This window comes from Mesocricetus auratus, unplaced genomic scaffold, assembly GCF_017639785.1.
Source record: "Mesocricetus auratus isolate SY011 unplaced genomic scaffold, BCM_Maur_2.0 Super-Scaffold_100020, whole genome shotgun sequence".
NCBI lineage: Eukaryota > Metazoa > Chordata > Mammalia > Rodentia > Cricetidae > Mesocricetus > Mesocricetus auratus.
Window position 1 is genome coordinate 12,434,199 of NW_024429201.1, and position 15,491 is coordinate 12,449,689.

Here is a 15,491-nt window from a genome sequence, read left to right on the forward strand (position 1 = left end):
TAAAGGCGTGTGCCACCAACGCCTGGCACAAAGCAAGTTTTTATTAGTTCTATTTTTAAACTTCCAGAAATTATCTTACTAGCATATTTTCCTTCACTTAAGCCTTCTTAAATATATACATGTTTCTGAAAATGCCTGGTACCACCAGTTACTGAGTTACATAGTGGAGTAGGGAAACACATAGATTTCTGTCTTTTTTGTTTTACGAGACAAGGTTTCTCTGTATTGTTTTGGAGGCTGTCGGTCCAGCCTGGCCTTGAACTCACAGAGATCCGCCTGCCTCTGCCTCCAGTGCTGGGATTAAAGGCGTGCGCCACCACCGCCCGGCTTTTTTTTTTTTTTTTTTTTTTTAGATTTCTGTCTTTTTAAGTCCAATTTGTAATTTGAAATTGTTCTGCAACTTACAATGTTATTTTTCATGCCTGCATAGTATTATAAATATAGATTATGAACAGTGATATCAATGAAAAATCTAGGCTGGTTCATTTCATATTTGTTATTTAGCTGAAAGTGTTTATGTAGAGTAAAATGGCAATATTACTACTTTTTCTGTAGTCATAGAATGGGGATAACAAATATTTCTTACACGTGTGGAATATTCCTAATCTAAAATTTAAAATGCTGCAAAACAGTAAATGTTTGGCACCAACTTGATGTCACAAGTAGAGAATTCCCAATTGGCTTACTAAGCAATATAAATACACTAACACACTGTATTGAATTACCTTCAGACTCTGTCTATAAATTATAAATAAATTTTATATTTAGATTTGGGTTCCATTCCCAAAGTATTTGTAAACATCCTAGAAAATGAAATGTAAAATCTTAATCTCTTCTGAGCATTTCAGATAAGGAAGATTCAACTTGTATGTGGGATTTCTTAAAAAGGCACAGATACATAGAGCTTTGACACACACACGCACACACTCGTGCATCTTATTGACATTTAGGTAGGGGGATAACGTTTTGAATTCTATATTTTTTAATAATAAATAGAAGATTTTTTTGCTAGTATTTATAATGAGGACTATCCTAAGAGACTCTTATTTATCTTATAAAATTGTTTTCTGAGGTAAGTAATTGATAGGTGATGGGAGGGATCTTAGAGTAACTTATCATATATTGTATTTATAGGGATTAGGAGCAGACAGCAAGAACCTGTACCCTTTCCTGCTCCCAGTTATCCAGCTGAGTACAGATGTTTCCCAGCCTCCTCATGTCTATCTTCTGGAAGATGGCCTAGAGTTATGGTAAGAGGAAAAACTCAATACTGTGGATTCCCCTACTGCTGCCTTCTCTCCTTGTGTTCCAATAGAGTAGAGGTCATGTAACAAGGCTTTGAATACTCAGCATTTAAAAATAAGTACAAGAAATTGTTATCCTCTGGTGTTTCCTTTTTTTCCAGCTGCTGCTCAGTGTAGGCTCATGATAGACAGTTAAAGAGAAATGACTCTGTTGTTGAGAGCACTGACTTCTCTTCCCAAGGACCTGGGTTTGGTTCCCAACACACACATGGTATTTCACAACCACCTGTAACTCCAGTCCCAGGGGATCTGACACCGTTTTTTGTCATTCACAGCCACTGCATGCATATGGTGCACAGACATAAATGCAGGCAAAACACTCAGACACATGAAATGTAAACAAACAAATAAGTCTTACAAAAAGAGAAATTATAACAGGAACCATGCTTCATTTCATATTTGGAATTTGACCTGTAAGCTAGGCATCTTGGTAACTTTCATAAACAAAAATTGTATTTTTGAGTCTTTGAAATAAGATATTTTGGGGGCTATTGAGTTATTTTCAACCTTTTAATTGCCTTGCTCTTGGGTACCCAGATGCTGGAGCTCAACCCAACACACTGTGGCAAACATTTGCTCCTTGCCTTCCTGCCCTACTTCCTTTTTTCTTTCCCTAGTTTTGCTTGGAAATTAAGAACTTTCGTTTGGGTTAGGGTATAACTCAGGGACAGCATGATTCCCTCAAATTTGCAAGCCCCTGAGAGCAATCCTTAGCATTATATAAACAACAGCAGCAGTATAAAGTTATGAAAACAAAAATTCAGAATTTTGATTCTCAGAAATTGTTTTTAGTACAGATTGCTAAATTATAAATAAATGCCCTATATCAGAAATTAGAATAATGGCTTTAAATGTCACTGGGTAACTTTTACTGATTGGAATGTATTCTTTATTGTCTTCCATATTGTTATTTGAGTAGTCTCTAGAGCAGTGGTTTTCAAACTTCATGGTGTGAACCCCAACCATAAAATTATTTTCACTGTTGTTTCATAACTAATTTTGCCATTGTTATTAATTGTAATGTAAATATTTATATTTTCCAATTCAACCCCCTAGAAAGGTTGAGACCCAACAAGTTGAGAACTGATGATCTAGATAGTGGTTTTGAATCTGAAGGTTGTTAAAATCTATAATTCATAGGTTTGTATTTGTTTAAGGGTAGATTACTTCATGTCAGAACGGGCAATTTGTTTTTTTTCATTGTTGTTGTTGTTTTTTGTTTGTTTGCTTTCGTTTTTATTTTTTGGCACAGGGCAGATAGTGCTATTTCCCATGTTCCAGATGTATTGTGATGTCAGTGCCAGAGAAGCCAGCAATATGTGATCAGACATCATTATAGAAAATAGAATGTGGGTTGAATTTACCCCCACGACCTGTAATGCTTGCCCATACCTACTTCAAATTATAATTATAAATTAAAATAGTAATCTCTGTTATACAATTTTTTTTGTTTGTTTTTTGTTTTAGAAACAGGGTTTCTCTGTATTGGTTTTTGGGAGCCTCTCCTGGAAGAACTTGCTCTGTAGACCAGGCTGGCCTCGAACTCAGAGATCCACCTGCCCCTGCCTCCTGAGTGCTGGGATTAAAGCTGGGCGAACAAGTATTTTTTTTTAAATAAACTTGTAGATTCTGTATGACATAAGATATTAGAGAAACATAAAATATTATAAGGGCATATCTTCAGAATTAGACATTTTTGTTTGTGGTACTGAGGACTGAGCCTAGGGTATTGCACGTGCTAGATTAAGTGTTCTACCACTGAGATATATCTGCTAAGTACTCTGCCAGTACTCTACTACTGAGGCAGATCCGCAGCTTTCTTCAGCTTTTGGTCTTATGTGTTTGAGATAAGGTCTCACTCCAGGAAGCCGGCCTAGCTCAGGGCAGCCCTGAACTTTCAGTACCTCCTCCCTTAGTTCCTGAGCACTTGCAGGAACCCTGCCTTAGTCCTCTCCTTCCACCCGAGATTACAGCTTTCGCCACCAATATTGGCTCAGTAGTACATGTTTAACATGTTATGTATGCGTTTTTGATGTGCAGCTTTTCAGTGGATTTTGTGAACAATAATAAAATTGCATGGTTCTTTTAATGATAATTTTTCCTTGTCTCAAGTTATATGTAAATGAAAAACTTGCAAACATTATTTTCTGGAGATATTGTCTATGTAGCCCAGGCTGGCCTAGACTTTACTTTATAAAGCCCAAATTTACCTCTAATCATAGCAGTTCTCTTGCTTTATCTCTCTAAGTGCTAGAATTACAGGCATGGACCCCTATGTCCAAGTAGTAGTAGTATAGTAGTAGTAGTGGTAGTAGTAGTTGTTGTTGTTGTTTTTCAGTGTATTAATTGTTAATTTCTCCTGGGTAAAGAACAAGTGGAGATTTTTCATACACACTTTTCTTAATGGGCTTATACTCATTTGGAATCAGATAGATGCAAATGTTCCAGAGCATTTCCCCCTTTTGTCTAAATAAAAAGAACAGGCTTTAGCTGTTGTATCCTAAAACTATATACAATAAGAATAATTAGCTGGGCGTTGGTGGCACACACCTTTAATCCCAGCACTCAGGAGGCAGAGGCAGGCAGATCTCTGTGAGTTCAAGGACAGTCTGGTCTACAGAGTGAGTTCCAGGACAGCCTCCAAAGCAATACAGAGAAACCTTGTCTCAAAAAACCAAAATAACTAACTAACTAAATAAATAAAAAGAATAATTATCAAGTAAAAAAAACACATTTGCAGTGTCTGGTCCATTTATATTTGGCAGTTTGAAAGAACACACTCTATTATATCTCTTATCTTGATGAATCTAAAGTTTTATACCTAAACTACCTTATATCAAAACTTATATTGCCATCCTAAAAATATCTTTTTAGACCTTAAAACATCCTTTTAGATAACTTAGCTCTTATGCTTCTCTAACCTTATAAACTTTATGTCTCTTATGTAAACTTCTTTTTTGAATTTGGTAACAAGGAAAACTGTAATTATAACTAGTCTTTAACCCCAAAGACCTGAGAAGGATATACTATTACCTGAGTAAACAGGAAGTGCAGAATATACAACTTCCAAAACTATAGAAATAACAAGAGACATTTGACTGCCTGGACAGTCACCCAGAGTTCCTCTGTAACACTGCGTCATCCATTTTCTACCTTCACACCTAAAATATCTGATAAGTCTTTTTTCTGAAACAGTACTCTCCTATCTTGTCTTGGCAAAGTTCAGCAGTTGCTTTTCTTATGTGTCCTGCTTGTCCAGTTAGAACAGCATTCTGTCAACAGTTGGGGCAAGATCACTTTCTTGCCCAGTGGCTAAATTTGTCACAATGAAAGCAGAATTCTTCAATGCCCTTCATCCTCTTTTGATGTAGATTAGTCCTGCCAGGAGCAGATGTGTCTCACTGTTATGAAAAGGCTTATGTTATTAAAACATCTTAAAGGCCATATTCTATAGGTCTCTGAAGTGTTTAAAGAACATCTATCTATGTAAAATATATATTTAATCTTGAAAACATACCAAACATGGCCACAAATTTGGTGTATGACTAACTACTAACCTGTATTTCTTGGTTATCCTAAATAGTTTGTAATAATTTTCAAGAACTACAAATTTACATTGCATTGTTAAATGAGTTGCAAAGGTATAATACCTTAAAGAAATATGTATGTATCTATCAGTAATCTTAAATTTGTATCAATATACAAAAATCCATACTAGTGTAAAATATTTAGATCAATAGTTGCTTTTTAGTTTAAAGTAGGTTTAATAATCTGCCTTCTTATCCCATCAATCCCATAACCCCTTTTTTTCTTTTTGGAGAGATCCCTGAATCTAAGCTCTCTTGCTTAGTTTCCTCCCTTACATTGACCAATGACAACTTGCAACCAGTCCTCCTAAATGATGATAAATATTCACCAAATGACCCCCAACCACCCTCTTGGGAATATGGGTTTCGTGTTCTTAAAAATACTTCCTGCTGCCTAGGAGATATACGGTGTCTTTCGGGGACCTTGAAGAAATTATGATAATGGTCAAGTCCCATAGACTTAATTTTTCCATCCTGACCACTCAGTCCCAAATAAACACACAGAAACTTATGTAAATTACAATGCTTGACCAATAGCTCAGGCTTATTATTTACTAGCTTTTACATTTAAATTAACCCATTTCTATTAATTCGTGTATTGTCACATGGCTCATTGTTTTACTTGTCCTTTAGCATGTCTCCTGTCCTCGGTAGCTGGCTCATATCTCTCTGACTCCACCCTTCTTCACTCTAGCATTTTCAGTTTGGCTTTCCCACCTAGTCTTATTCTGCCTTGCTATGGGCCCATCAGCTTTTTTTTTTTTTTTTAATTAACCAACGACAGTAGTACATATTCACATCATGCCTAAGGATTATCCCACAGCAAAGTCCTGGGAACACAAACTGTCACATTTGTTAGCTAGTCTCTGTGTAGTGGGAAAACATGCAGAGCTTATTTGTATTCCTTGTTCAAGTATTGCATCAGCTTAAGCCATCTCAGCTAGCAGCTTTGAAACTGTTCTGGCTGCAGAATTTTGATGAAACTGTAATAGGCATTCTGAGAGGCTGGATCACCTGGGCTTTTGTCTTTATTGGTGTCTGGTCCTTTTGTTCTGAAAACACACACACACCTTTTTTGTTTGTTTGTTTGTTTTGTTTTGTTTTTCGAGACAGGGTCTCTCTGTATTATTTTGGAGGCTGGAACTCGCTCTGTAGACCAGGCTGGCCTCAAACTCACAGAGATCCGCCTGCCTCTGCCTCCCAAGTGCTGGGATTAAAGGCGTGCACCACCAACGCCTGGCTTAAACACATACACTTTTAAAGATAACTTCAGCTGTGGGTAGGAGCATGTATGGGGCTCCACACTGTATAACATGGATGACATTGAGCTGAGCACTGACATTAATGGGTGTCTGCTTCCTGACTGTGAATGTGGTGTGGTCACCTATTTCACACTCCTGCTGCCTTGACTTCCCTGAAGTGATGCTCTAGACCCTTGAACTGAGTCAACATGAGCCCCTTCTCTCTGAAGTTGCTTTCATTAGGTGTTTTATTACAGGAACAAGGAAAAAAACAAAAAAACAACTAAGGTACCTTTCATGTGTATATTGAATAAAGGAGGTAGAGAAGGTAATGCATGATATTTATGTCATCACAAATTGTATTGCTATAAAATTTTGGTAGGTACTTATTAGGAGGTTTAAAAGTATTTATTTTCACCTGTTAGCTTTATTCCTTAGCAAGTACCAAAGGTAGCCTATAAAAAGAAAACTGTAAAGAGAAGCCTTCCCGCCAGCCTGGTTCCAGTCCCAAATAAACACACAGGAGGCTATATTAATTATGAAGCTGTTGGCCTTGCTTGTTTCTTACTGGCTAGCTCTGACTTAAGTATTTATCCTATAATTGTTAATCTAAGTATTTCTCTTACCGGAGAAGTTTCCGGGCTTCTTTTCCCTAAGGCGGTTACATCTTGACTCTCTGTGTTTCTCCTACCCAGAGTCCTCCTCGACTCCTAGTCCCACCTATCTATCTTCCCTATTGGCCAACAGTGCTTTATTGGCATATACACAGGACTTCCCCCATCAGGAAAGGCTTATGTTTGGGAGGTTTCTGTCCATAACTGATTGGCCCTATTGCTTGGGGCTTTGGCGCATAGTACATTATAATGGGAGAGGAAGTCCCACACATGTATGGCAGATATGAAAAATAGGGTGGAAGGTACTGGACGCTCACCATAGCCATCCGTGTTATGTCCCCAGGGGTATGAATTCTTCAACTGAGGCCCCACTTTTAAAGAGTAGTGTGCTCAGTTCTGGTCCAAGCCTTCCACACAGGGAAGCCTTTGTAGATCCAAACTTGATCAGTACCAAATACTGGATTTTGATTAGCTCCTTTTCCCTGTTTGTTTGTTTTGATTTTTTGCTATCGTGACACTCATTTTTTTTTTTTTTTTTTTGGTTTTGCGAGACAGGGTTTCTCTGTGACTTTGGAGGCTGTTCTGGAACTCACTTGGTAGTCCAGGCTGGTCTCGAACTCACAGAGATTCGTCTGCCTCTGCCTCCCGAGTGCTGGGATTAAAGGCGTGCGCCACCAACGCCCAGTGACACTCATGTTTTTCCTTCTTTAAGTTCTTTTTATAGTATTTGCCATTTTAAAAATTTATTTCAGATTATTAAATCCATGATATTGGCTAGTAGTTTAGCTGACTTCCAAATTCATCTTTAAAAGCATTTAGCAAAGTTGTTTTACTAGTTCATTAGGCTAGTCTATCATTGGAGGAACACAGAGTTGATCAGAGAATTTAGATCAAAGTAATTTTTAAAAGTTTTTATTTATTTATTTATTCAATGTATTTTTCACACCATATAGCTTGATCCGATTCATTCACTGTCCCTTTGCACCTGCCTTCCACCCCTGCAATCCCCCCAAAATAAAGCAAACTTCAAGAGGAAATGAAGGAAGAAAAACATGAGTAAAATAAAAAAGGGAAGAAATTAAAAATCTCATCATGGAAGTTGCAGTGCCACTCAACAGGTCACACTGTATACCCCTTTGTCCACACATCTCTACTTACAAGTGTTCATTGCAAAGCATCATTGGTCTTATTCAAGGCCCCTGGTCTTCACTACGCTTTCAGTGTTAGACCCCTACTAGGACTCTTCCTAGACATCCCGCTGCTACCCTGTGTTAGAGAGACCCTGCAGCTTTGGGTCTGTGAATCAGGTCCTATCACATTGTATAATAGGTCATAGATGGAGTGGATGTTGGGGTATGTCAAATCATAACCCTGGGTCTGGGCCTGGGCCTTGGTAAGGTGGTCTACCAGATGGAAAATGGGGACAGCTCTCCCATGGTCACAGTTTTGGGGCTGACTCACCTACACCTGCTTTAACACTGTTGGCTCTATAAAACAAAATAATTATACCCTCTTTTTTCAATTTATAACAATCATGATTTTGTATAAAATTGTAATTTTTAATTCTACTTTAACATACATTTGTCATTCCTACTGTGTATATAAAAATAGTATTATACGGAGCTGAGGAAATAGGTTAACCTGTAAATTACTTGACTTGCAAGCGTGAAGATGTAAAGTCATTTCCTAGAACCCACAAAAAAGAAAGAAATAAGGAAAGAAAGGAAGAAACCAGACTTTGGCTTGGCGACACATTGTTGTAATCCCTGCACTAGGAAGACAGAGATAGGTGGATCCAGGGTAGCCTTACTGGCCAGAAATCTTAGACAGTTGATGAGTTCTTGTCGATGAGAGAACATGTCTGAAAAAATAAAGAGGTGACCAGTACATGAGGAATGACACCCAACTTGCCCTCTGGCCCCCACGCACACAAGATTGGGAAGTTCAGAGGGCAACTTGTGATGGTGGCTATCTTGGTGGCAGGTGTTTTACCCGCTGAGTCTTCTCATTATTTCCTACATGAATTATTTTTATATTTGAGTTGTGTTAATGGCATGAGTGGATGTCAGAAGTGAGTTAATTTTATTTTTCTTTCCTAGGTTAGTGACATTGGAAAACAGCCCATGTGTTACACCAGAATTGCTTCGTATATTTCAGAACATGTCACCACTTCTTGGTATGTCTTAAAATCTCACAGAGATTTTTATTTTAGTGTAAAACAACTTAGAACTATTTTTCCAGACTTTACAGTTACATCTTCCATTTTTTATAGTCCCATATATTGACAAGCAATAGCGTTTTTATAGAAATTTCTATATACATTTTTGAAGTAATTTCCATGGATTTAAAGGTAAACACTAAGTAACATTGCTTTAGGGAAAAAGTTTTTAATATAAACAGATTACAAGTTGAACTTGAACCCTGCTGATAGCTGCTCTGTATGCTGCCTGAGGAATATATTCTGAAACTGTTCCTCTATATCATGGTTTTACTTAACTCATTTTTCACAGGGAGTCTGTGCTGTCAGTTGCTCAAACTGAACTTTGTACATACACATGTTTTACCTAGGTAGCCAATGAAGTTAGTGTCATATATTGTTTGCTGAAGTGTTGCTTACAAATGAGCGAACTATTCATGACACTTGATATGTGTATTGTCCTTCATTCTCACATGGCCTCACACATGCTGGACAGCTCTTCATGGAGCTGTTATTCCCTCAGTACTTAACAGTTTTAAAAAGCACATTGACAGTGAGGGATCTAGGTCCTTATTCTTTCAGTCTTTTGGAGACACAACTAGATTCTTTCCCCAGTATCAACATTTATTTTGATAGTAATTAAATAATAGTAAATTAGTTCTTTTTTTGCTATACAGTAGATGCTATTCTAAAGTACGTAACCTCATTACTTTTTTCATTTTTTATTTTTTTGGTGGTGGGGATGTTGAAGCAGAGCCTTGAACTCACTGGTGCAGTGCAATCTCCCACTGACTTACATCCTTGGCCTGAAACCTCTTAAAAATAATACTTTGATTATAAAGTCATGTTAGTAAGGGAGTTTACCAATTCAGTTGCATATCTAAATTCATGGCATTTTTTGTTTTTGAGACAGGGTTTCTCTGTGTTGTTTTGGAGGCTGTCCTGGAACTCGCTCTGTAGACCAGGCTGGCCTCGAACTCACAGAGATCCACCTGCCTCTGCCTCCCGAGTGCTGGGATTAAAGGCGTGCAAATTCATGGCATGTTTAATTGTACATATTTATGAATTAACACAGGACAGTTTACTACCCCTTTAATTAATTTTTAAAAGTTTTGGTATACGTGTGTGGTGTATGCTTGTGTGTGCTGGTGTATGCACCTGTACATGCACCTGTGCAGGTTGGAGGCAACAACAAGTATCATCTATCACTCCTGACTTCATTTATTTGTATGTGTATAAATGAGTCTGTGTTGGTATGAATGTACACATATGTGTGTGGGGTTCCATGGTCCCATGCATGTATGTGGGCCAAAATAAGCTGTCACCTCCCTTAGATCTGGAGTTACAGGCGTTTGCAAGATGCTCTGCTTTATTATATGGGTGCTGGGACTTGAATTCCGGTTCCTGTGCGTGAATAGCAAGTGCCTTAGTTGCTGAGCTATATTGTAAACACCTTTATTTTCTGCATGAGACAGGTTCTGTTACTCAACTCAGAGCTCACTGATCAGCTAGCCTGGCTGACCAGCAAGTCTCTGAGATCCTCCGTGCTCTACCTCCCCAGCACTGAGATTAAACATGCATTGCCACGTTTAGCTTTTTATGGGGGTGTGTGGATTCGAACTTAGGTCTTCATACTTGTCCAGAAAGCTTTCTCCCCAGCTCTGAAATCCCATTAAGACTTAGCCATAGAACATCTTTAATTGCTTTATTAAAACATTGCTTAACATTGTCCCGAGAGAATATTTAGGTAGAAAATACCCAGATCTAGACCCTTTACTGAGAACTTGCTTATACTGAATAATCTTTTCAGAAGTAAAAATTCTCATTGTAGTTTTAAAAAGTAGAATTAGCAGATGTGAACTGACACACAGCTTTGATTAAAGTAGAAACTTTGAGTGTGATGGCTAGATGATGCCATTAATCATTCAGATTTCTTCTAAGATTCCTATCCCCCATCCTCCCTTTCCTTCCTGTGCTTTTATTTTTTAATTCTCATACCTTTTCCTCCTCAGAATAGAATTTTCAGTCAATAAACAAGGATCCTTTTCAATAAAAGCCCTTTGCTATTTTCCCCAGTAAAACATAGGTGTTCCCAAAGGCAGTGTCAATAATCAGTTACTGATTTCCTAGAAGGTTTGTCTTTTAATCATTGTAGGGAAAGAAAGGAAGTATGTTTTCTACTTCCTTTTATGCTCTATCTATCTAACTTAGAGATCTTATATAGTGCAGTCTGGCAAGTCCCTATACTGATTTATTGACCTATGAGTGAAGATGCCAGCCAGACCTGAAACCTTTCATGTGGCTGCTTCATGTAGTGGTCTCCCCACTAAGAACTGTACATGATTGGCCTCTATATACATTTCTGTGTAAACCAGGAAACCATGGGACTGGTCTAAAAATTGGGTTTGAATGAGAAGTCAGGTCATATGTTTTCCTCTGAATGAAAAATAAAAGGGAAGAATTACCTTTCCAATTGTTTTTACGAGATAGCGTTGTTACAGGGTTTTGCCAGTTTTTGAATGCTAATTTATAAGTACTGACTACCTTATAGTCAGAAACATTTATAAAGAGAAGTATGTAAGGTAGTTTTGTTTTTCTTTTAGCCCAGGCTGGCACTGAACTCAATCCTCTTGCCTCAACTTCTTGAGTGCTAGAATTATAATTGTGTGCCACCACCCTTGCTGTAACTTAGTTTTTCATTTTCACGTGTTTGTAGAAGTTCTTATTTTATTTTTCTGATGGTAAACATTACCAATCCTGTCTGATCTTCTATCCTAGAGCTTCCTTCCAGCTGCCTTGCAAACGGTAAGCTGCATGCTTGCTGCTACAGGAACCATACATAAAAAGTCAAAATCACATTAATCATGGTTAAAAACAAATCAAGTGCCTCATGTTGCTAAGCAACTTAGTTTTAACTAAAATGAATCATCACTTCACTTATATTTTGAACAGCTAGTTAATTTGCTCTTTAAAAAATAATTACTGTTTTGGCAGAACTAAGTTCAGAGAATCTCAGAACCTGCTTTAAGATCATCAATGGCTATATCTTTTTATCATCAACAGAATTTTTACAGGTATGTTGTAATAGCTTTTGCATTGTTAATAATTATATAGTATTATTTTTGGCTTTGTTTGGTATCAGGAGGTGCTTTTTCAAAGTTCACGTTTTGTCTGTTACTTTAGGGGGTAAAATTTTTATTTCCTTGTAAGTATTCCTCACTACAGAGAGGGTGTGATCAGCATCCAGTTGCACTGTTACTGAACAGAAGATGTACTATATATGTAAATACATACTCATAGATCAATGCATCAATAAACTTATTAGCTGTAGTCTTTCTTCATTCTTCCTAAGGTGGGCCAAAATTGAAACTGTTTGTTAGACCTTTAGTATAAATTCTCTAATAGAGTAAAAGCCTTTCCAAATTGAGTCATATGCCTTTGAAATATTGCAGCTATGTTCTTACACACATACTGACCTTTGATTGGATTTCAGACATATGCAGTAGGTCTGTGCCAGTCCTTTTGTGAGCTGCTACCAGAGATTACTACAGAAGGTCAAGTTCAAGTGCTCAAGGTACTGCCATCTTAAATTGATTGTTGTGTGTCATTGGTAAGGCTGGAACTTCTGAGTATGGATGGTAGGAAAGGAGAGGAACCGATACAGTTCTTGAAAGTACTGTCTGGCTTAACTCTTTGTACCAAAGGCATCAAATTTGAATGTGCATACAGGTCACCTGGAGATTTTGTTAAAATGAAGTTTTACATTTCTAATTTCATCTCATCAGAATAGTATCTAGCCTAAAACTTTATTGCATAGCAATGTATTAAAAGCTTTTTGACAACTTGTCCTAAAACTGGCAACATTTGATACACCTTAGCTTTTTAGTTGTCATTTTGATAATGCTCTAGGTATTATGCCTGTGTCCTCACACATAGGAGGCAGGCCATTGAGCCTCCTACCCTCAACCCATAGCAGCTTGATTCTTAGAGAGGGAGTCAAACCCTAGTCTCCATATGATAACCAGGGATAATCACTGCTCTTCTATTGAGGACAGCCCTTTCATTTTGTTAGTCTGCATTTGGGACAGCAATTTCACTGTTATCATTAGATAGTTTTAACTTTAGTTAGCTATTGAAGTTAGAATGCTGAATTTGTTGGGATTATGTATAATTAGGAACCTTATTATATGTATTATCTTTATATAACTGTCTTTATCAAGGAAATACTATAACATGAATATAATAGTTCCCTTGTAAACATAAGTATATAACTATATTAAAATATATCATATGTATGTACATATACATACATATTGATACTTTATATGGAGTTTAAAAGATATAGCTGTTTCATTTCACTTTTTTTTTTTTTTTTTTTTTTTTTTGGTTTTTACGAGACAGGGTTTCTCTGTATTGTTTTGGAGGCTATCGTTCCAGCCCAGCCTCGAACTCACAGAGGTCCGCCTGCCTCTGCCTCCCGAGTGCTGGGATTAAAGGCGTGCGCCACCACCGCCCGGCAAAGTTCTAGTTTCTTAGCTGTGTTCTATGTCAAATAAGAGAATTAAATTCTGGTTAGACAAGGTCTTACTGTCTTTTTCTCCCTTCCTTCCTTCCTTCCTTCCTTCCTTCCTTCCTTCCTTCCTTCCTTCCTTCCTTCCTTCCTTCCTTCCTTCCTTCCTTTCGCTTTCTTTTTCTTTCTTTCTCTTTTTCTAAACAGTGTTTCACTATGTAGGTTTGACTGCCCTGGAACTCATTATGTAGATCAGACTGGTCTTAAACTCAGAGATTTACCTGCCTATACCTCCTGAGTGCTGGGATTAAAAATGTGTGCCACAATACCCAGCTAAGTCTTACTGTCTGGACAATTATATTTATGAAAAAATTATGAAAACTAGGCATTATCTTAGGTCTTCAAGGTAGATTTTATTACGATGAATTTATTATAAATATGTTTATTTCCTTTTAACCAACATATAGATACTACAAGTGTAATAAGGTAGTCACCATTTATTACCTTTAGTGTAGAGTATTGTCTGTTCTTTGGTGGTTACAACTGAAAAACCTCGGCATCAAAGTGCCGGGCACTGAACCGAACCCTCTGCCCAAGAACCGGGCCAGACCACTGGCTGCAAATGCAAGAGGTGATTTATTGAGTACACAGGCGCCTGCGGATGCTACTGCAACTCGGGTGCAGAGCATACCGGGCTTTCAGGGAGTACAATATTTATAGAGTTTCAATGGTTACATAAGTAACAGGCATTTCATTGGCTCATCTTGGGGGCAGGGGTAGTTCCCACGGACTAAGTTTCCTGGTATTACTTTATGAAAGACCCAGGCATACTTCAGCAATTATTATCCTGGTCCCATGACTACTATGGTGATCATAGACACAACTGGGGGCAAGGGTAGTTGCCAAGGACTAGGTGTCCTGGTATTGTCATATGAAAGTTCCCAGCACGCTTCAGCAATTATTATCCGGGTCCCATGATTGCTATAGTGATCAGACACAATTGGGGGCCAGGGTAGTTGCCAAGGACTAGGTTTTCTAGTATTGTCATATGAAAGTTCCCAGCACGCTTCAGCAATTATTATCCGGGTCCCATGACTGCTATAGTGATCACAGACATCCTGTTTTGAGGGTGAGACACCTGGTCTGGGTTTCTTTTATTTGGCAACGGCCTGGCCTTGCTTTTCTTTTCCTAGGGGGGCCCTGGGTAGGGGTCTTTCACAACCATATAAATTCTAGGTATTCATGTAAGTGTGTATGTGCGGTTGGTTTGACTTTTTTTTTTTTTTTTTTTTTTCGAGACAGGGTTTCTCTGTGGCTTTGGAGGCTGTCCTGGAACTAGCTCTTGTAGACCAGGCTGGCCTCGAACTCACAGAGATCCGCCTGCCTCTGCCTCCCGAGTGCTGGGATTAAAGGCGTGCGCCACCAACGCCCGGCTGGTTTGACTTTTAAATTGGTATTATTTGTTGATATATTCAGTCATTTACCCTGTGGGTCAGGAATTAAGAGTTTTTCTGAAAGCAGATGATAGTAAATGCTGTAGTGTGTAGACCACTTAGTTGTTATCTCTAGTATTCATTAATGATATTAAGTGTGAGTTATCACCATTATAGAAAGTTGTCATGTTATCTTGATACTACCTATGTCTTTTAAAATCTTTCCTCTAATAGATTCCTCTGTTAATCTGTAAGTTTCTGCATTATCCAAAGTTCAGAGTTAATACATGTTTTATTTTCTCTGATATTAAAGGCAGAATACTGATTGTATTTACATTCAAGATTTAGAGGTTTAGTGTCAGTCACACTGGTAGGTCATGCTGCTTTGCTACATGACGATTCTTGGCTATACTGTGGTTTTGGTTCTTTTGTTTGTTTTTTAACATGTACACGAGTGTGTGTGTGCATGTGCTGGGTATGTGTTGGAGACAGGCCTGGTAGAGGACAACTTACTTGAATTGGTTTGCTTCTCCTACCATGTGGATCCAGGAAATTTAACTGTGTCTGACTAGAAAAACCTTTACCTGCCAAGTCATTTTGCCAGC

The 15,491-nt window shown here is 37.9% G+C and overlaps 1 protein-coding gene across 3 annotated transcripts in view; it reads left to right on the top strand.

Annotated features, from left to right (window-relative positions):
- Ipo11 (importin 11) overlaps positions 1–15,491 on the top strand; it is a 138,766-nt gene that overhangs the window by 60,008 nt on the left and 63,267 nt on the right. For 2 of the 3 annotated variants that reach the window (XM_040728881.1, XM_040728879.1), the window contains exons 21-25: positions 1,135–1,250; positions 8,846–8,922; positions 11,722–11,748; positions 11,938–12,017; positions 12,437–12,517. In XM_040728881.1, coding sequence (XP_040584815.1) covers positions 1,135–1,250; positions 8,846–8,922; positions 11,722–11,748; positions 11,938–12,017; positions 12,437–12,517 — 381 coding nt within the window. The remainder of the gene's footprint in view (positions 1–1,134; positions 1,251–8,845; positions 8,923–11,721; positions 11,749–11,937; positions 12,018–12,436; positions 12,518–15,491) is intronic. The other variant, XM_040728880.1, reaches the window with a different exon arrangement.